The 22,697-nt window shown below is 34.5% G+C and overlaps 1 protein-coding gene across 1 annotated transcript in view; it reads left to right on the top strand.

Moving 5' to 3' along the window:
* Positions 1–16,433: 16,433 nt before the first annotated feature.
* LOC131032568 (phospholipase D zeta 1) overlaps positions 16,434–22,697 on the top strand; it is a 108,624-nt gene continuing 102,360 nt past the window's right edge. The window contains exon 1 of the mRNA XM_057963580.2: positions 16,434–17,031. Within this exon, the coding sequence (XP_057819563.2) occupies positions 16,789–17,031 (243 nt within the window). The 5' untranslated portion in view covers positions 16,434–16,788. The remainder of the gene's footprint in view (positions 17,032–22,697) is intronic.

Genomic DNA, 22,697 nt, shown 5'->3' with positions numbered 1-22,697 from the left:
ATTGAAGAAGAATGCTACATGGAATATGGTACCTTTGCCTAAAGGATAAAAAATTGTTAGTTGTAAATGAGTGTTCAAGAAGAAAATGGTTTTGATTGGAGTGTTGAGAAGCATAAAATATAATTGGTCATGAAAGGGGTATTCTCAAGTTGGGTGAATTGATTATGGTGAAATATTCTTTCATGTAGCCAAGGTGACATCCATTAGGTTCCTATTATCACTTGTAGTAGCTTATGATTTGGATTTTGACCATATACATGTGAAGAAAACGCTCCTTCATGGTGATTTAGAGGAATAAATTTACATGTCACAACTAGAGCATTTAGTGGTTAAAGGTAAAGAGAAACTGGTTTCTAAGCTGAAGAAATATCTATATGGTTTGAAACAGTATCTTAGAATGTGGTACCAAATTTTTTATACCTATGTGATGTCTTTTGGATTTCAGAGATTTAAATATGACCATTGTGTGTATTTCAAACTTGATAAAGGTCACATACTCATTATAGTCCTTTATGTGGATGATATGTTTATCAGGAATGGTAGAATTATGATTTTAGATTTGAAGTTTCAATTAGCAACACATTTTGAGATAAAGGATCAAGGTGTAGCGAGGTATATTATTGGGATTGAGATCATCAAAGATAGAGATAGTAGAAAGCTTAGGTTGAGCCATAGTAGGTATGTGAACTCTATGTTGGAGAGATTCAACATGACAACTTGCAGACTGTTAGTTGTTCTAGTATAAACAAGAGAATTTTTTTTTATGGAGGATTGTCCAAAATATCCTACTGAGATGGAGGACATGACTAGAGTTCCTTATGCAAGCATTATAGGTAGTTTAATATATGTTATGGTCTGTACTAGGTCAGACATTGCCCAAGCAGTGGAAGTCCTTAGTTGGTTTATGGATAATCCTAGAAGGGTGCATTGGGATGTGGTTAAGAGAGCATTGAGGTATTTACAAGGTACATCTAAGTATTCATTATTATTTCATGGTTATCCTAGTAGACCTCGACATCCTATGAGTACTCATGGATATGTGAATTTAGATTAGGTAAGTAGCATAGACAACTAAAGATCCACCAGTGACTATGTTTTCATGATGTTTGATGGTGTGATCAGTTGGATGAGTAGGAGACAAGTTGTATTCACTTTGTCCACTATAGAAGCATGATACATGATAGTTTACTATCTGTTGCAATAGTCAGAATGCCATTTATTTAGTAAATAATCTGACCTTCCTTGCTAGAAGAAAGCATATTGATGTATAGTTTCATTTTGTTCATGATATGCTAGAAGATGGAAAAAGTTGATACTTTAGCGAATGTTGCAAATACACTGACGAATCGAGTGAGCATGAAGAAGTTTAGATGATGTGTTAGTTCTATGGGCCTTGGGGTCTTGAGTAGATGATGGAGATTGACTCTTAACAAATTTTTGACAAGTGGGAGAATGTTAGGATTAAGGTGTCTCAACATTAGAGTCTCAACATAGATAAATATTTAATTATTTTATTATATATTTCCTAAGTGTTAACTTACTATGTTGCTATATCACTTTGTGGGACCCAACTATGAGATGGCTTCTTACATGTATGGTGAGGAGCACAAATTTGTGCCACTTGTCACCTAGGGACGAGGAATTTGTGAAATTCCTAGGAGGTGTGATTTGATGGCATGTGTCCTTGTATGTTGAGTTAACTCTTGGTGGGATTGAGAGGATATGGAAGATCTCAAATTTACTAATTATTAACTAGATTACATGGTTAACAAAGTGTCCACTTTTATCCTTATTGGTCTAGTGGTGGAGAACTTGTGCTCTTGAAATAGAGGTCGTGATCTTCTACACCTCTTTGATGTATGCATTGCACACCAAGGTGTGACTACTACTATTTAAATAAAAATAATTGATTAGTAAATGCAATTAAAGGATTATAATGTTTATTAGAATGTTAAGGAAAAAAAAAAAATAATCAGTAAAACGTGTATTATAATGATTCAAAAAAAGATATACATGATGAAAATGTCAAGCCCCTTCATTCATAACGGACAAATTCATAGTTTCCTATATCCCCTTACATTCAAAAATACAAAAAACGAATGTCCCATTCCCGACTGCGGCTATAGAATATCGACGTTCAAAAAAACATATATGAAAAAGCAAGTCGAAACCTACCACCACCTAACCCTCCTCCAACACAGCCTTGCCTTTCTCCGTTTCTGCCACCATTACCATCGCGCTCTAGCTTACGATCTCTGGGTCAACATTACAACCTGAGGACTCACCTTGAAATAAAACTCGAACAATCCTCGACCTCCTCTTGCCTGCAAGTCGCCCTCGCTTCCTTCTTGAAGGTGCCTGAGTAGCCTTCAAAGCCCGGTAATTCTCAAAGGGCCTCCATTTCGCCTGTCCTAGACGAGTCTCCCAAGCGACCAAAGACGAGATTTATTATTTCACACCTTGCATCCCTATCTGCATCGATGCCTTCCTCACCTCCTTATTGTTGTTTGCACTCCACAACAGGAATGGCCTAAGTGGGGGGCTGAATTAACTCACGTGTATCTACGCTCCTCCAGGACATGCAAAACCTTCCCTATCACGCCATGGATAGCAAACTCTCCATACCCTCCAGCTACCCTTTCTTCACACACCTTCTCACAATCTCCCTCACCAAGCATTTTGGCTTTAGTTCAAGACACAACACCATGAACATTGAGGCAATGTCCGCGTTGGTGCGATATCTAAATTCACCTCTGAGATATTCTTCCCCGAGCACAATCTTCACTCGAGTAATGAAGGTTCGCTTCTCAAAGGCAAATATGTTAACCGATCTGTCGTTCGTTACTTGGCCCCAAAATGCCACCTGTTGTTTGCTTGTCAGCAGCGAGAAGTTTGCCTCCATGCTCACAACACCACTCGCTAGCTCTGCCTATTGCTTCAACAAGATGCCACACTATGAAAAAATCTGGCCAACTATTGGGGATATAAGCAACTCAATCGTCCTTCATCATAAATGCCCCTTCCAACTTGGCACTGGCACTTGAATTTGGCAACATTTTCATTTGTACATCTTGTTTGTAGTGTAGTTAGGTGCTTCCTACAAGAAGTATGAGGTAGTATCATATTGTTCTAACCCATCGGTAGACCCATATACAGAGTGTTGGCATCATGGACTATTAAATATCTTACTATTCTTTATTTATAGATGAACCTAATTGTACCCAATGCAGTTCAGTGTTTGGTAAAGTTTATCATTTTGCCCACTTTGACATGTATTATGTAGCCACTCTTATGTATTTTCACTTATGTACATCTAGTTGAGTTTTAGTAGACCAATAAATTATAGCCTCCATCACTTAAATAACTCTTGTGGTTGAGATGGCCAAAGTGGCACAATTCTCTTTTAAGGGGTTTACCCACTTGTTGGCATGCATACTCTACTTTTCTTGTTACAACTAGATAATCATAGCTGACGAAGATAACTTGAAAACCACTTTACTATTGTAAGATAGGATATATACTTATAATTGAATGTCTTTTAGATTATGTAATGCTTCAAGTGATTTTAGAGGACCAATATTCATATTTTTAATGACATTAATATGAAATTTTAAATACTTTTAAATGATTGGTCAATTTATAGTGACCAAGAAACATAGCTAAATTCCTTAGCATAATGCATGTAGTGGTCTTGAGTAGCAAAATTATACTAAATCTAAATAAATGACAATTTATAGGACATTGTAGGGGAATCTTTTTAGCTACATCATTAATAATTTTGAATTAAAATATATCTTGTTCTAAGAGTAGTTGTAGAAATGGAATCATTAGAGGGTGTTATGGGAATAATGTCATTCTTGGGCCATGTTAGGTAATATCAACACTTCATTAAAATCTTTTCCCAAATTTCAAACCTTATAGATGTATTAATGAGGAAGGGAGTTATGTTTGTATAATTAAAATGAACAAGAACACACATTCAATGAACTAAAGATATACTTGAATAATTTATCTATATTGTCATATCCAAACTAAGATAAGGAATTTCATGTACATGTAGATGCCTCCAACTTTGCTATAGGGGCTATCTTGGCAAAAGTAGAACCTCAAGGATTGGATCATTCAATATTATTCGTATATTAGTGTCCAATATTGAATGATATTATAGTAATACAAAGAAAGAGGCTCTTAGCATTGTCTATTTGATGCAAAAGTTTTAACATTACTTTCTTGCTACTATTCACTTCCTACATATACCATTAAACAATGGTATATTTGGTGAACAAATCATTCATTCAAAGATGGGTAGATAGATGGTTGATGTTACTTCCATAATTCATTACAAAATTATTATAAGGCCAAGAAACACCCATGTCATTATAGACTAACTCTCAAGGATGAGTCAGGAGAACCACCAAAAGAGAAAATGCAAAATCTCTTGATGCTCACCTATTTGAGGGGTTGTAGCTATTCAGGCTCCAAAAATGCCCTATCGTACACCAATAACTTTTATGTTATACCATAGTGGGAGACAACAGCCATGACACTTCTTTCAAGCCTCGCAGCCATTTTGTGCATATTCTGCAGTTTTTGTGTCGACAAAACACGAAAGTTATCAGTTGTATGATAGCGCAGTTTTGGAGCTGGATTAGGCGTGTCCTATTTGAGGTACTTGTTGTACCAACATGGCATGACAACATTTGAAAATACAACATAGCTTCTAAAAAGACACCCCAATAGGAGAAAGATGAAGATTAGTAATTAAAGGAAAAAAATCAATTTCAACTAATGTATTGTTGTAAAAATGGGACTTGATCACATTCCATGAAGATGTGCAATACTTTAAGAAGTGAGAGGTGTCCTTGAATAAGCACACAAAAGACTCGCATGTGGGTGGCATGTGACCATATTAGGCTCAATAAGGCTCAATAACATAATACAAAAGACACTTTGTGTAGGTCCACAGTGATCTAGACATTGTAGTGATATTAAAAGCAAGAAGCAAGTGGTTGGATGTGTTACATGAATGACTAGATTTCATGTCACTACTTCTTAAATGATAAAGTTTATGAATGGAATAGGAAACAAGTCTTTAATTGTAACCATTTTTAGACTTTATATGTCAGCATATCCTTATTTTCTCTAACTCCTTTTGTGAAATGACTATGGGTGACACTCAAGCACAAATCTCAATAGGCTTTTAAATTTTATCGATTTCTTCCTTAACATTTGTTATATAACTTTGGTTTATTCAAGATATAACCTTCTTCGAGTTGGCTATGCTTTTGGTACAAAAAGAATCCTATGAACACAAAGTTTTGGTGGTACTCCCTTCAAATATTTGTACATCTAAATGAATAGATCTTTGTATGAAATGATATTATCTTGAATGATGTTTCTTATAACATAGAGCTCCAATCATCCTCAACCAGTAGATTAATAAAATCTTTCTCTCATACTCTACAAAACATTTTAAAGAGCATAGCTTCAAATAACTTAAAATATTTTGTATATTTAACCTAAAGATGTATTTTTCAATTTCATTTATGAATGACAAACTTAAATTTTAAGAAATTTTAAAAAATCTTTTATAAAAATAATACGAATTGTTTCCATGCTTGAAATCATAAAATTAAGCTAATTAGGAAATAAGGACGATCACAGATCCTTAACTAATCTAGCTAAAATCAAACACAAGGTAATAGAATAAATGAAAGAAATAGAAGATATATGTTGATTAAAGGTCCCTATTTCACATTTGCGCTTCCATTGTTCTTCTCCAAATTGTTGGCATGACTCTCGGGTATTGCACTGGGATTTCCTGCATAAGATCGCAATTGTTTTGAAGAGTGTGATCTTAGATTGAATCGAGAAAATGATCTTGTATTTATAGATTTTCAAATGAGATGGGAGGAGATTTGGAACTTAAGTGTTGATTGATAGATAACTAAATTTGATCGATCGGTTAAGTGGATTGATTGACTTGTTAACTCATTTGATTGAATTGTTAACTCAATTGATTGAGTACCCAACTAGATTGATTGGATAGTGAACTGAATAGATTAGCCATTTGACTGGATAGATTGAGGAGATGATTGATTAGTCAGAAAAGGTGATTTGGAGTGAAAAGGGGAGATTGGAGAGTTAACTAAGTTAACTGATTAGTTAACCAATTTGATCAACCAGTCTTGTTTTTCAACACGTGTTGTAGGATTTTTGAATTTGAAATTCAATTTCATGTAATTTGGATTTTTGAATGATGAAATGCACATGAAATTTTATTGAAATTTATTGGAATTTAGATTTGGTGAAATGTGAATTTGATGAAATGAAATTAATTGAAATGAGTTGAAATTCGAATTTGGGGATTTGGAGGAATGAAATTAATTGATTAAATAATTTTATTTAAAATTATTTAATCAATTGAAATAGGATTAATTAAATAATAAATATTATTTAACTAAGGAATAAATCATGATAATATTTAATTAAAATTTGAGAGAGGGAGTTAATGATGAATTGAATAAAGGATAGAAATTGAATGATTAATAGTGTTGAAGGGTGATGATTGAGGTAATTCAGAAGAATAATTAGCTTAATTAAATAATTTAAAGAATTACTTAATTAATTAAGATGAATAATTAGTGTGCGATCGATGAGACATTTTTAGGTGTCTACACTAATTATCGTTTTCAACTACAAATTCTCAATTACCTTTTTTTAATTTAATTAACAATTATATTTTTTAATAAATAATTATTCTTAATCTTAAAAAAACTAAAATTTGAAAGTCTATACACTATCATCTTACAAAAATAAAGATAAATTAAACCAAAACAAGTGTCATGTGCTAGTGCTTGTTGCAATAATAATATCTCTTGTCTAGTCGATAGAAGAGGTAATATCTAACAATTTATGTACTTGTTTGAATATTAATTAGTATAAATATACTAACATACCTATCTTTGGAGGAATATAGGCAAAGTATGCCGAAAGATATCATATTTCTTAATTATTCCACTTAAAAATTATTATATTGTAATTAGTATTAAATCATTATTATAATATGATATTGTAAGTAATATTAAATTATTATTAAGATATGATTATATTATTATGTTTGAATATATTCTTGTTATGATATTTTTATATTTTCAAAATAAAGGAAAGCATTTAGTACCAAATTATTATTATTATTATATATACATTTTTTTTAGATCGGTAATGCCATAAGGGGGTAGCTCTCATATATTAAAACCAAAAATAAGTACATAGATAATAGAAAAAAGGGATCAGTGATACAGATGTTTGATCCCCTTCCCAATCACTTTCAGCCTATCTACAATCTCTTCTAGAAACATATCACTATTTTCACTCATGAAGGCCTCAAATTCATCTAATTTATTTTTTTGGCCTACCCCAACTTTGGACAATTTCCATGCTTTAGCCATCTTGGTCTTCCTACCTTCTACATTAAGATTGAAAAAACATGGAAAAATCCAAGCATAATCTTTGATTGTGGCACAATATCAAGGGTCCCCAACGCTATTTTGACACTCCTCCACTATGCAATGCACTATACCATAGGTATTAATGGTGTATCTCAAGATTTGCACAATGGGGGAGAACATTTTCTCATAAATAATAGCAATAATTATTAATCCATCCCTCGAGTAATAAGTATGAATAAACAATTATTGATTCTCAAAAGGTTCTACACATGAGTCATCCAATGCACGGAAAAAAGAGAGAGAGAGAGAGCGAGAAAAATAAAAAAATAATAAAAGTGCAATAAAAACAAGTAGTGAAAACCTGGCAACAGACGCTATTTATGATAGATCGACTCCTTCATTTATTCCTACACTACTATATATCCACTTTTCACTATCATTTTTTTTATATTTATAATAAAAAGCCTTGTAACCATCTCAAGCACGACAATAACATCTCACCATGGCTTGGTGATCCTTGTATATATCCATCAAGAAAGGTCTTGTCAAGATTGGGGGCAAAATACTACACTCAGTGGGGGCAATCCGTTTAAGGCTTCAACATACAAAACAAACAATCGACAAATAGGGAAAAATGCATCAAAACACAAATCAAAACACAACTTAGTGTTGAACATAGAAACACACATTTCCAAAATCAATCGTCAAACTCAGCCAGTAAAACATAACATGATGGATGATCTATCCTGAATCATGGTTTGATTACTTTAGCATGAGGTTTGACTATTTGTATCTTGATTTTTGGTTGTCAGATCTCCAGAGAAACTCAAGGATGTCTTGAACTAGAGAAGAAAGGAAGAGGTTTAATATTTTCTTTGTTTGCTATCTATGAGTGGACATGCCCATCAGCCCAGAAGTCCATCCCTAAAATTTTTATCACAATCATTTTCTCCTCCTCATTCCCTTTGTCAAAGAGATGAGAGATCTACTCCTCTGAGGACTCCTTGAGATTGTTCATACTAGCACACAAACATTTAACACCAAAGGAATTCACCATCTTTTGTTCACGTAATTGTTGCAAGGTTTCCCTGCTTTATAGCCTACATTTTTTTATCAATGGAAACAAATCTCAAAATGAATCACTATTCGGGATTTGTTTCTAAAATATGTGCCAAAAAATCTTTAGTTTGCTACCACCTGCCTGGACAGGTCACTGATATTTTGATTGAAAGGATAGAACCCCCTCCTTCATCTACCATCTTTTATAACCTAAGCCTAAATCCATGTACCTTTGATTGCAAATATTGATTCTCTCTGAAAATTCCCATCAAATTAATTTGATCCTTGTTAGTTTTGGCAGATTCTTCACTTATCAAGATCTATTTTACTCATATTCTATCAATTCAATAGCACCACAAATGGCAGACTCTACCGCCATAATGAAGATATGCAATCTTAGGAAAACACATGCATTTGTAGCACCATGTGAGATCATGTCATGTTTTTCTTCCCTAGGTCATTGATGATGAAATTCACTTATCTCAAATAAAAAAAGCCTCATGAATCGTGCCCTTGAAAATATCAATTTGAATCATCTCTTATCCAATTCTAATCCTTTCTCATTGAATTGGCTTGAATATATCATCAACTAGTATTTTTTCCAATTCTTGCCATTTCGTACTGGTATCCAGAACTAAATATTTATTGTTTGCCACCACACCTAGATTTTCTAGATAATCAACCACCTTGTTCGCTTCTCAGAAGATGTGGGAGATCTTATAATCGTTAAGCTTCATCAACCATTTCTTAATTATAATAATTCATTTATTCAATTTCCAGCGAGGAGAAGAGCCATTAGTAACTCCCTTAATGACAATCTACGAATCCCCTTCTATATCCACCTCTAGAATTTCCTAATTAACACATAGTTGTAAACCCCTGGACATGGCCTCCAAATCAACTTCATTGTTTTTTGCAGTTCCTATTGATCGAAATAGAGCCCAAGCACACTTTCCCTCATGATCCCAAATGATACGACCCACCCCTATAGCACTTAGATTTCCTTTAGTCACTCCATCAAAATTGAGTTTCTATCTTCCATCAGTAGGTTTTACCCATCATGCCTCCTATCGTCTTGAATGTCCACCCACACTAATTCCAGGGGGTCTTAGACTGGTCCAAGTTTTTTGTATATCCTTGTCCCATCTCTTAATACAATCCACTCTTCTTTCATTATCCTTTGCATTCTTAATATTACAAATCTTATCCTCAATTTTGGCTATAAGCTTGTTCACCCTCATTGAATTGATGCAAAAAATAAGTTTATTCCTTTCTTTCCAAATTTTCCATATGGTCATGGAGGGGGCAATCATCCAGATGTCACCCCACAATGATCTTATTCTAGTAGTAGGCCAACTTTTCATGAAACCTAGTAGGTATCATTCCTTGTTGTGAACCAACTCAGAGAAGACAAAAGCCAATCCCTAATTTGGAAGCATTGAGACAGTGGAGAAACAAATGATTACAAGACTCTTTGTCTGAGAGATAGAGTGTGCAAATAGTTGGCCCTATGATACCATATTTCCTAAGCTTTTCACTCATGAGGGTCCTACCATGCATCACTATCTTGAGAAAGGCTCTCGCCCTTGGGTAAACACACTTTTGCCAACACAATCTTGTAGGCCAATCTATCCTCTGCATTTGTTTTCTTTGAATTTCATATCCTAACCGGGTTGAATAATTCCCTATTTTAATCATGGACCAAATCACCTCATCCTCTTCCTTTCTAAGGATGATCCTTTACTTATTAAGAATTCATGATAGAATTAGGCCAACCCAATCCAAAAATTTTAAGGTTGAGACTGGTTTCTAAGTTTTCAAATGACAATATCCTATTTGGATAGTGTAATCACTTACAAATTCTTTGTTTACTCTGATTTCTTCATCCACCCAATCCTTGTTTTCAAAGGTGTTGATGATTGCATTCTCCCCATTCCAAGAGTCCAGCTAGATTTTTTCCTTTTGTCCATTCCCTAGGTTCTATGTTAAATGCTCTATTATAATGGATCTAATTTCCCAAATAAAATTTCACACAGTCAATCCACCTAAAGAATTAGCCATTGTCAGAATTCTTGAAGGCTCTTCACCATCCAAATATTTCTTCCTTATGATTCTACACTATTTTTTTCTGGTTCTTTATATATTTTCCAAGTTAACTTAGCCCCAAGTGCCAAGTTTTAGAATTCCATGTACCTTAGTCCAGCTCCACCATCCTACTTAGCTCGACAAGTCATATCCCAATTAATTCGAGAGATGCACTTTGCTTCCTTTGCACCTTCCAAAAGAAATTTTTTCATGAAACTTTCCAGGGAAGATATCACTCTCTTTGGTAGCTTTAAGCATGACATTGTATAAATAGGGATTGTTGGAAGAACTGTTTTGATCATAAGTATTCTACTAGCCTGGGATAACCAAGCATTTTTCCAATCTGTTGTCTTTGCATTGCATCTGTTGATTATTTCCTCCTAATATTCAGTTATAGAGGCCCCAACAAATAAGGGAACACCCAGATGTTCTATAGACATCCTAGCTACAAGAAATTCCAGCGTATTGGCAAATTCGTTTCTATATCATCTTTTTAGTTTTAAAGAAGAAAATAACTTATTTCTCCTTTTTAACCTTCTAACTGGATACTACTGCATATCTTGTTAATACACTTTTAATCACCTTTGCCTCATTGCAAGAAGTCTCTCCAAATAATATTGTATTGTTTACAAATTGAGAATGAGTGATCGGGTCTAGCTCATAATCTATCAGGATGTCCCTCCATATCTTTTGCCTTCTTAGTCTAACTATATATCTTCCCAAAGATTCAACCATAATAACAAACATAAATGGTGATAAAAGTGTAACCGGAATCTATCGGGATACCATTTGTTGCTTTGAAAATCCATATAATGAACCATTTGCTAACACTAAAAAACTAACTGATGATATGCATGCCTTCAAGATTCTAACCCAATTGTAATCAAAACCAAAATTTTCTACTACTGAGAATAAAAAATCTAAGGAAACTTTATCATAGGCCTTGCTTATATCTAATTTTACCACCATACCTTTTATTTTCTAAATGGATATGGAATGAATAGTCTCCAAGGCAAGTATGATACTATTAGCTATCTCTCTTCCTGAAGTGAATCCATTTTGTTCCTCTGAGATCAACTTACCTGAAATCTTCTTCAATCTATTCACCAGAGGTTTATAAATGATTTTGTATATTGTGTTTCATAGTGAAATTGGTCGAAAGTCATTCATTAATTTGCATTCATTCTTTTTGGGAATCAAGACAACTACTATATTGTTAAGCTCACTGACAAAACACTTGCTCCTCCTTATATCTTCTGCTAACCTATGAATGTCAACCCCCATGAACCCCCAATATTTTTGATAAAACCTAGATGTTTTATCAAGATGTAGTTGAAATGTAGTAGCCTTAATCTCCACCAAAGTAAAAGGTTTCAATAACATTTTTTTATCTTCCTCCATGACTAGAGTGAGAATTGCATTTAAAAGTTCGCTATCTCTCATTATTGGGATATCACCGCTTCCTAGTAGAGATTGAAAAAAATTGACCACCGTCTCTCTTATCCTATTCCTATCCTTAATGCATTCCCCACTATCATCCATTATTTCCTCAATTCTATTTGCAACACTACGAGATTCGACCGAGACATGGAATTTTTTGTGTGTTAGCATCCCCTTCTTTAATCCATTTCTCCCTGGCCTTATCTCTCCAAAAGATCTTTTTTCTTGCCAAAAGCTCAAATAATTTTGTTTTTATTTCTTTTTATTTTATATACTTCTCTAGAAACATTCCATCCTTGATTACTTTCTCATTGCTCAAGCAATGTGAGTTTTGATTTCACCTCCTCTTTCTCCATAAAAATGTTTTTAAGGACTTCTTTATTCCAAATTATTAATCTACTTTCGACCAATTTGTAATCTCTTAATGAAATAATAGCTAGCAGTATTGGTAAAAATGTTGCTTTCAGTCCACCAATCTTCTAGAGTCTTTGTTAATGCTTTTTCCCTCCACCACATGCTTTCAAACTTAAAATATTCGCTACATTGTGTAGGAGAGTGACCAAAATCTAGTAGCACCAAGAAATGATCAAATATGGATGTAGGAAGGATTGTTCAGAGGAAAATGCCGTGTCCTCTCGAAGCCAGATAGGCCCAATAAAAAATGATCTAACTGTTCTACGATATTGGTAAATCCACATCACCTATTAATCCAGGTGTAGTTACCATTTTTTGGGATACAATCTATTGCCTCAATGAATCTAATGAAATTTTTGAAATCAAGCATAACCCTGTTTGTTTTATTCAACCCTCCACTTTTCTCATTGAGATCTAGGATTGCATTAAAGTCTCCACCCATAATATACCTATGATCATTGTAGTTTCTTGTTATTCCTCTTAATTCATCCCACAATGCCAACTTGTCTTCTATTCTTGTTGGACCATATACATTAAATAGATGGAAGATTAGATTGGAGTTTCTACGATACACTACATGCAGGGCCCAATTTTTGTTAGAATTTATATTTTCTATTTTACAAGTATTCAAATTCCAGAGGATACCAATCCCATTCGAATGACCTATTGCATCCATAAAAAACCTTCCCATCCTCAATAGTATGTGAGAAATTTCTTGCCTTCATGCTAATTTTTGTCTCCTGAAAAAAAACAATGTCCACCTTCATCCTACTCAATTGACACTTCATTAAGCATCATTTGTTAGGGGCTAAGAGACCCCTGACATTCCATGAAGTGATCTTCATTGCTTCCCAAGGGAGATCTTTCCTCCCTTGGTCTTTTTCAGGAAATCTGTGACACTGATAAAACCTTTCTCAATGGCTTCCACTTCCCTCTTCTGCTTATTTGTCTTTTGACCTCTATTTTTCTTTGTCATGCCTAAAAGCCTGGTTATAGATTGGCTAATGTTTCTGGGATCAATAATACCTAACTCATCCTTCTCTGAATAATTATCTTCTAATTTCCATCCTTTCGATTGCATTGCCTCTATGTTTTCAACCCACATTTCTTTGACCACTTCACTAATTACCAAATCTTTCTCATGATTGGATAAAATCCTTTGTGACTTCGAACTTGGAATTTTAATCCCCTACTCTACTAGGTCACTTTTTTCTTTGTTTTGGATTATTGGGCTTGGTTGATGATTCACCATTTCCCTTGATACAACCTTGTTATGATCTACCAATGTTTTATTAGCCTTCGTACCACTTGATGCATTTTTGGGTATCCATTTCCCAGGACTCTTTTACAGTCATTTATAGTTCTCCACCTTACGATTCCTTTGATGACATCTTACATAGTAGAGCTTTTCTTCCTCAACTTTAATTTCCCGAAACTAGAAAACATTATCTACTTTCAACCTAACTACCTTAGGAATTGTCTATACCACAACTAGTTTGTTTCGTGCGTACAAATACGAATTGCCATTCGCAATGTCAGCATTGATGTTTATTAAAGTGCCCAATGATCTGCCAATTTTTTTAAAACATTCCTCTAACCAATATTTGATAGGAAGATCGTATAGGCGAATCCATATCAACTTTTCATAGGGTTCCAAAGAAGTCGGGTCAAAATTTGAATGCCATCATTGCATGTATAATGGAAACTCCCGCATCATCCAGAGCCCTCCTTGCAATATTCTGTCTCTTTCTTCTTTGGTTGCAAATATGACTACAAAAAAACCTTTGGGGAGGAATTTAGTAATTTCCTCTATTTTCCATGTTTTTGTAATCCATTTTTTGATCTTCTCCTTATCCATTCTAGGTCCAATGAAATGGCAAATGATGACTAAATTTTCTAGAAATGCTAAATTTGTGTCAATTTCATTTGTTACATTGATTGTTTGCAACTCCTAACTTCCTTTATCTAACCTCCCTACTCTTAATCCATTTTTCTAATTATTTGGAATCTTAGGGTTTCCCTGCTCTGCTTCTCTCGCTCTGCTCATTGCGAGCCATTTTTTTTAATATTATTTTTTGATTAGTAATAGGTCGAAACTAATAAGGTGTGCATACCCTACACCCTTGTGAGATTTGAACTTGTGACCTCTCTTTCAAGGGCACAATTTCTCCACCACCAGGCCAACTCAGGCTGTACGCGAGCCATTTATTATTATTATATTATTACATTTTTATTAAACTCTTGACCAAAGCAAAAAACCTATTAAGACTACATCATTACTATTTCAACGTTGAGGAAAAAATGGATTTTATGTAGGGACATTTTCAATTGGCCATTATTAAGAATATTATTTATTTAAAATTATATATATATATATATATATATATATATATATATATATATATATATATATATATATATATATATATATAAACATAATCTTGTAATAAAAAAAATATTAAATAACATAATCTTGTAATAAAAAAAATATTAAATAAAAATAATAATAGAATTATTTTTTAGTTTTTATTGAAGAGGTTTTTCCATCCATATGTGATTGCAATATGACTTATGTGTAATTATTATTAAATTTTTAGATCCACATAATGCTAATCAAACTCCAATAAAGTATTAGTGGTAACATTCAAATAGTTAATTTTTATTTTAATTGTGTAAAATCAAATCCTATAAAATAGAGCCCTTTTATGCTAATTTAAGAATAAAATAGAGCTCTTCTATGCTAATTTAAGAATGTCTCAAGTTATGTTTTATTATTTTAATAGCATGAATCTAAAATCTATTAAAATAGCTATTTGATTTAATTAATTATATTTTGAAAAATAAGAAATTGGAAAAAATGGAAAATAAACATCTTTCTTCTAAATATTAAAAATCTAAAATCACTTTAAAATATCATTTCTTAAAAATTACAGTAGGTTTCCACAATCCTTAGTTTTGTTCAATGTTACTTATGGGTTAGATTGTGTGAAAATTTTTGCATCAACTTTTTGAATCACACTAGGTGATCCATCATGAGGTGAAGAATCCTTAGTTTTGTTTAATGCTACTTATGGGTTAGATTGTGTGAATTTTTTTGCATCAATTTTTTGAATCACACTAGGTGATCCATCATGAGGTGAAGAATGCTAGAGACGAAAAAATGAATATTGTTGTAGACTAGGAGACTAAAAAGAAGAAGAGGGGAGGGAGGGTATAGGTGACACAAAGGAACAAAAAAAACAACACAATATAATAAAAAAAGGTAATGATACAAACATAAAAAGTACAAAAATAATAATGAAAGTAAAGAAGTTAAATAAAATATTGCTTAAGTTTTGATAAAAAAAAAAAACTTATAAAGAAATCTAAAAAGTTAAAAAGCTAATAATACAAGAAATAAATATTAAAAAGACAAAGGATAGACATATAAGAAAACGAAATGACTACAAAAATATTTTTTATAAAATAAAATAATAATATCTAAAATAAGTAAAATTATTAAAACAACCCAACTACTCTTATTATTTTTATAAATTATAAAATTAATAATTAATTAAATAAATCCTTATAACTAGCTTAAAAAACTAATTTATTAATAACTAATTGATGCCTAATCAAGTATTAATAATCAAAATATCTATATTTGCTATGGCAACATTATTATTGGAAGTTCTATAGTTCCATTTGTACACAAAAATATTAAAATTTATAGAATCTCTTTTAACACACTATCATAGAATATAATGAAAGCAAGAAAATTTGTTTTCTTCTTTGACCTTTAAACAATATAAAAATAGAATATAAAGAAACATGTCTAATTATAAGCGAACAAAAATTGAGTCAACCAGTTAACAGGAGGATAAAATCAGAAAAAGATGAATTATGAACAAAAATCATCACGGAAACAAATGGCAAAGGTATTAAAACAATCAATTAAATATAGCTTTGATACCTGGAATATCCTCTGCCCTATACAGGAACATCTATATAACCACACAAACTTCAAACTCGCAGCCACTTTTGAAAACGTTCGATACACAGAGGTCGCGTGGTCGATCTTTGTTATCTTCGCCTTCGTCGAAAGGCGAAGATATATAACTTTTGAGTCTTTTTATTAGCTACGTCACATAGAATTTGATTTTTTTTCCTGTCGGCGTGTTCTTGAAGGCAGCCGGAAGCGGAAAATTTCAATAAATTGAAGGCACAAGCAGAATTTCTGTATGAATTTAAGAGGAATTTGTATGTAAAGTTGAGGCAAAGGAGGAATCTGCAGGCACTTTTAAGGGATCTGCAAGCCATTGCCAGGCCTGTCTGAAAATCTGTTTTTTAGTTTGATTTGATGGCGAAATCAAAGGGAATTTCTGAGCAATACGGAGGCGTCTCGAGTCCTCAGTATGTTCGGATGCAGGGCGAACCTCCTTTGGCTGCTTCGGGTAGTTTTCACAGGGCAGACCAGGAGCGGATCCGGATTTTTGAGGAATTGCCCCGCGCTACGGTGGTTGACGTCTCTCGCCCCGTATCAAATGACATTAGCCAGATTCAGATTCAGCTCGTCTACTTCATTCAAATTGAGTACAAGGAGGCATGGCTCATCTAATTTTTAAATTATTTGTTTTAATTCTCTCGAGAACATTGGACTTCTGTATTAAGTATTACTGGAACAAATGACACACTAGTCTACCGAAAAGCTGGCATGATTTCTCAGATTTTGGAAATTTAATAGTAAAAAATTGCATATTCTCGAAAATTAATTGGCACTGAATATTTATATATTGGAAATGTTGCACTTGTTAAAGTTTGTTTTTTAGGTTACGACCAAACCATCACCAATTTAGCGTATGAGATTCCCCCTTTTGGAAGCTCACAAGAAGATTTCTTGCTTTCTATCTTATGTATTTTTCAAATTTTGTTCCAATGCACCTCGTGAGCAAGCTCGAAGAATGCCTAGACGATTTACTTATACATGAACTAATCCAATAAATTACATCTAATACCTTAGAGTTGCTCTATATGAGTTTCTGCACAACGATTTTGTGGAAATTGAAGATGATGAATTAGAATTTAATGCAACGAATTGTAGGTCTGGGGAATTTAGTGGCATTAATCTGCATATTATGTAAACTTACAATATTTTAAAGGGCAAACGTTGCATTTTTAAATCACAGGCAAGGCACACCAAATTTGATGCTTGAGATGCCTCCGGTGGAAGCTCACAAAATAATTTCTTCCCTTTTACCTTCATGACCAAGCTTGAATTAAACTGAATTTTGCCAGTTCTCCTATATCCGGACTAAATTCCCTACTCCGTTTGTGTCTTACGTGCTATGGTTTCTCTAGGAGTTAGATGTATCATATGCACTGTAAATATTAGGTTGCCATATTAATCTAAGTGATTTTCTATAGCAGTTGAGTTACTTGAACTTCTAACCTTTGTCCGGTCAAGTTGAATAACAATATTTTCTTCCCCTTAAGGGGGTCATTTTTTATGGTTATTTTGATTTTTCGCAACAATTGAGTGGAGATTGAATGCGTGATCTTTGTATGCAATTTATTTTTATAACTGATGATTGCTCTCAAGATTGCCAGTTTGCAAGTGATGAATGATGAGCTCGGCAAGGCCGCGGCCATGAAAAATTCTGATACCAATGCCGCCTTGATAGGTTTGGCTCCTCAGTTCATTTCATTTCCTGCCAATGAATTGGTGAATATTTAGTGATTTTTTGTTGGAATTTTAACTCTTTGACTAGGAAGTTCCTAGGACTGAGAAGAGTTTTGAGGAAAAAAGCCCTTTCTTCAAAGTTATGCTTGATAAAGTCAGAGCTTGAGAGGAGGACCTTTCCTCAATCAAGGGCCAAATAAAAGAAACTAAGGTGATAGAAAGTCATTCTGGAGCTTCGAGAGTTGAAATTCTAAAGATTTGAATATACAAACTTTGGAGACTTGCAGTAGGAGTTTCGAGAGGATAAATGTTATGAAATGATTAAATATTTTTTGAAAGATGAAGTGATGTTGCTGAGAAGTTGGGCTTGGCAGTCCTTTTCAGTTATTTCCTAGACCATTAAAAAGTTTGCGAATGATGGAGATGATAATTTGAATGGGAAAAGCTTCGGCTCAAAATAGTCGATTGTGCTTTTCCCTTGCAATGTACTAATCAATGAGCAGCTGCAACAAAGAGGGCCCTTACAAAGCACAACGGATATGAATGGGGAGAAAAAATATCTGCCAAAATTTTCTGGAGAAGCTAAGGAATGTTGAATCACCTGCAAGTCTGCAACTATAGCAAGATTATCGAATACTGTTTTATAAGAAATATTAGTACCATTAAAATGTTCTAGTTTAGGAATAATATTAGGTAGTTATAAAAATAGTATTATACTGTAGGAAACCTTTATTTTTGATGTCACTATATTTTTATTTCTTTATCATGGCATAATTTGGGTCTTTACAGCCCACTTTAAAAAGCACTATGCATTATGTTCATTTTAGTTGATTACTTTAAAGTTAAACTTACCAATTTTACAAACTTTTAGTGTTTTTATTTAAAGATCACCTGAAAGAGTGGCTCAAATTTGCAAACCTTGAAATTTGAAAACTCTATCATTTCCAGCTGAAGTGCTAGCTTGCCTGAAGAAAATTAAGTGAACTTTATTTTCTTCCTTTTAGAGGAGCTATATCTTTGGTTTCATTTGAATCTTTGCAGCAATTCTGCAGAAGTCAAAGAAGGATAAGACCTGTTTATCACTTTTTTTTTTTGATTTCCCATCACAGTTGACCTATGTAATTTTTAGGAGATCTGATAGTAATGATCCAGTTAAAAGGTTTTTTTTTTTGATGAAGATTCTGATGGTAACTTTTTTTTCATTTGAGTGATATCCAAGAGAGTCAAAAATTATCTTAACCATATTTTATTTTGTATGGATTTTCTCATGTCAAACCTTTGAAGTTTGATTGAAAAAGTGACAAGTTTGCAAACTTTGCCCATTCGATCTATATCATGTGCAGCAATAGTTCTTTTTTTTTGTTCAGGAAGTACGGGTTCTGTCAGTTCCCACAACCAAAAATAAATAACAAAGTGAAAACTGAGAAATGAACAAACACAGCATATAAGTATTATAACAAGTGTTCAGTATTTCATGCTATGAATCTGCCTGGGCATCTAGAGCGAGGACTCACAGAAAATGCCATCATATAGTCAGATCAGTATCATATAGTCGACTGGCCTCAGGCTCATCAAGCTGAAAGTGTAGAAGTTTGAATAGATAAGCATAGCTTGATCAAAATTGTGATGCTTCAGTAGACAGAAAGGAACATTCATACAGCTTCCAAACATGAGCTCCAGCCATGTGTATCCCCTTAAGGTGTGCTGGTTCTCTGCTCTGGCCTGCTATTACCTCGGCTTTGTCTTCCTCTATTTGACTGCCAGCTGCTACTCTGAGTTGAGATGAGTCATTTATTCAGCTCAGTTGCCTCTTTTTGTATGCCAAAATGCTGCCTCAGTCTTCGTACTGCACTCCCCTTTCCTCTTAAGAAGTTGAGGCCTAGATATGGTCACAACCACCAACAAAGGAGGAGCTGAATATTCAACTGGTGAAGCAGTCCAGTGGATTTCTATCACTGAAAATGTTTTGAAGAAAGCTACCCTGCACTATATGCAGCTTTCACTTATATTCATTATGTCCTTTCACCATCTTCTTCCACTCTGCAAGCTGCTTCTCTTGAGTTACACTCATCTTTAGTTCCATTTGACCTGTCCCGTTCATAGTTTGTATACTCGGCAAGTCATCGAGAACTCATTATTTTATTTCACCTGCGAGTTTTATCAGTGTTTATTCACCAAGTTATTTTCCAAGTTTTTTGAAAAAATCGCCCAGTTTTTGGCGAGTAGTTGCCAAGACTCACCCAAAAATCCACAAGTTTTTCCATGTAACAAAGCAATATGTCAAAATCAAGGAAAAAAAAAAACATGGGTTAGACACTGCATAAAACTCTGGCTTTTTGGTTTTATAATCATTTGCTTTTGCCTTTTAAAAAATAATGAAAATGGTGTGCACCATGAAGGTTTGTGTGGTTTTGAAGGTTTTCATTTGGGCTTGGTGGGGATGCTGGGCCTAGACCCACGTGACAGGCATTGCCCCTCAATCCCACTAGGGTTGCTGCTTCTAGACCTCCACCAAACTGATTTGATACATTTTGTAGCTATATTTTACCTGAAAAACAGTGTTCCACTACCATTGGGGATGGGGGGACAAAGGGCCTAAGTTTGGGGATGTTGGGGGGTGGTGCTGATATACATATAGTACTTGAAAAATTAACTGTGAAAAGATGTATAAGAAATACATTTCAATTTAGAAAATGGCAAAATTGCAAATACGAAATACGAAGATTTCTTGAATGCTAAATAAAATTGTCAAATTGTCAAATTATATTGGAAATATCATAAAGATGATTACACCATTATAATGAGTAACACTAGCATTACAATTACTAGCATGGTATCAAAATAACACTTAAGTACAAATATCAAAATGTAGTGAAGGGAGGTCTCTAATCATCTGCAAACTCCTCATCATTGGAACTACAGGATTCCTCACAGTCAAGAACCTCCAAACTAACACCAACTAGCCTTGCATCTGAAGTGGCAGCATCCTCATCAACCTGTGATGGCTTCTCTAGATCTGCCTCCCATCATGCGGCTAGACTCTCTTTGTGCACAAGTGTCTTGTGGTCAATGAGAGGCAAAGCACTATATACGGCCACAAGCTTCTTTGATCTCCTAGAGGTAAGTCTATTCCTCTTAAGAGAGTGGATGAAGCTATATGTAGACCAATTCCTCTTAGCAGCTAAAGAACTAGAAACCTAAGATAGCTAACGAATTGCTAGAGTAGTAGTCAAAGATTTCTAATCATGACAATTCCACCACTAAAGTGGGTCCTCCTGTACCATAGTTGCTATATCCATCTTTGTTGCGTCTGAATAACCCCTAAGATTGGCAAATTTGGTCCACTCAGTGCGAATTCTGCTGATATCTCTAGCATCATACATCTTATCAATGCACCTAAAGAAACTTGTCTTCACCTCATCATCTTGAATCAGTGTAACTCTACCAGGCCTAGCCTTGTACCACTTAGGATTCAAGGCATAAACAACCACATGCAAGGGAGTGTTGAGCTTGTCCCATTTGCGTTGAATGATTGGTTGAATGCGCTCATTGTAGAATGCTAAAGTGGGGTCCTTCACTCGCACAACAACCTTCCTCTGGGCAAGCATAGAATCAATGCACTCATACAACTCTCCAAGGGTAGGTGCATCCCCATCCCCATCCCCATCCCCATCCTCGATGACTTGGAAAACTAGAGCAATGATGGAGACTATGTATTTTGCATCGGTCCAAAACACATCACTCTTCACTATCTTCTTCACCCTCCTCCCCTGCTTTGTCTTGGCCACAACCCACCTATTCCACTCTTTTGTCATAACCATGAGTTGCAGTGCCTCGGGCAAATCAATCATCCGCTCCAAGAGAAGTCCACTCGATAAAATACAACTGCCGGGGGTCCCACCTTTACTTTAGCGACTGATGATGGGACTGCATCCGGGACCGGGACAGGGCCACGTAGCTGCTCTGTGACACTCCTATTAGGTATAACCTGAGCTTATAGGGAGCTTCACTACGAACTATTGAGTAGATAAGAAGGAGCGAAGCCGCTTGTCCTTTTTTTCGGGCAAGGATTTCTTCATTCGATTGGGCTAACGGTGGATAAGTCGAGACGAGGTTCAAGGTGCCAATAGTGAAATACATGTCATTCCTTGGTTCTTTGGTGGGCTGATCATGAAAACAGCATGCTGAGGCTAAACTATAGATTCTAGAAAGTGGGTTGGGATAAACCTATATTATTCCCTCAATCGCATAGCTTAGGTAAGGATTAAGGTGGTACCGAATAGAAGGTAGAAGGATAGTTATTTATAAGTATTAGCATAGGTAGATTCGGTTGATCGAGACCTAACAGCATCAGCCCTCTATCTATATGGGGATACGGTTGATCCAGTTGTTTACCCATAAGCAAGGGCATAAGCTAGGACATAAGCTAGGACAGGTGGCATCAGTGGATTCTGTTTAAGCAGTCGATTATGCCGTAGAACTATTCTGCCCTCGTTGAGCAGGCGAGAAAATCTACGTGTCTATAAGGTGGAGCAGAGGTACTACCGCTCCGCGTATCAGCACGTCTGTGCTTGTAAGCACATGTGAGA

This window comes from Cryptomeria japonica, chromosome 2 (assembly GCF_030272615.1).
Source record: "Cryptomeria japonica chromosome 2, Sugi_1.0, whole genome shotgun sequence".
Taxonomy (NCBI): Eukaryota; Viridiplantae; Streptophyta; class Pinopsida; order Cupressales; family Cupressaceae; genus Cryptomeria; species Cryptomeria japonica.
This window is presented reverse-complemented; position numbering and strand designations above follow the sequence as displayed.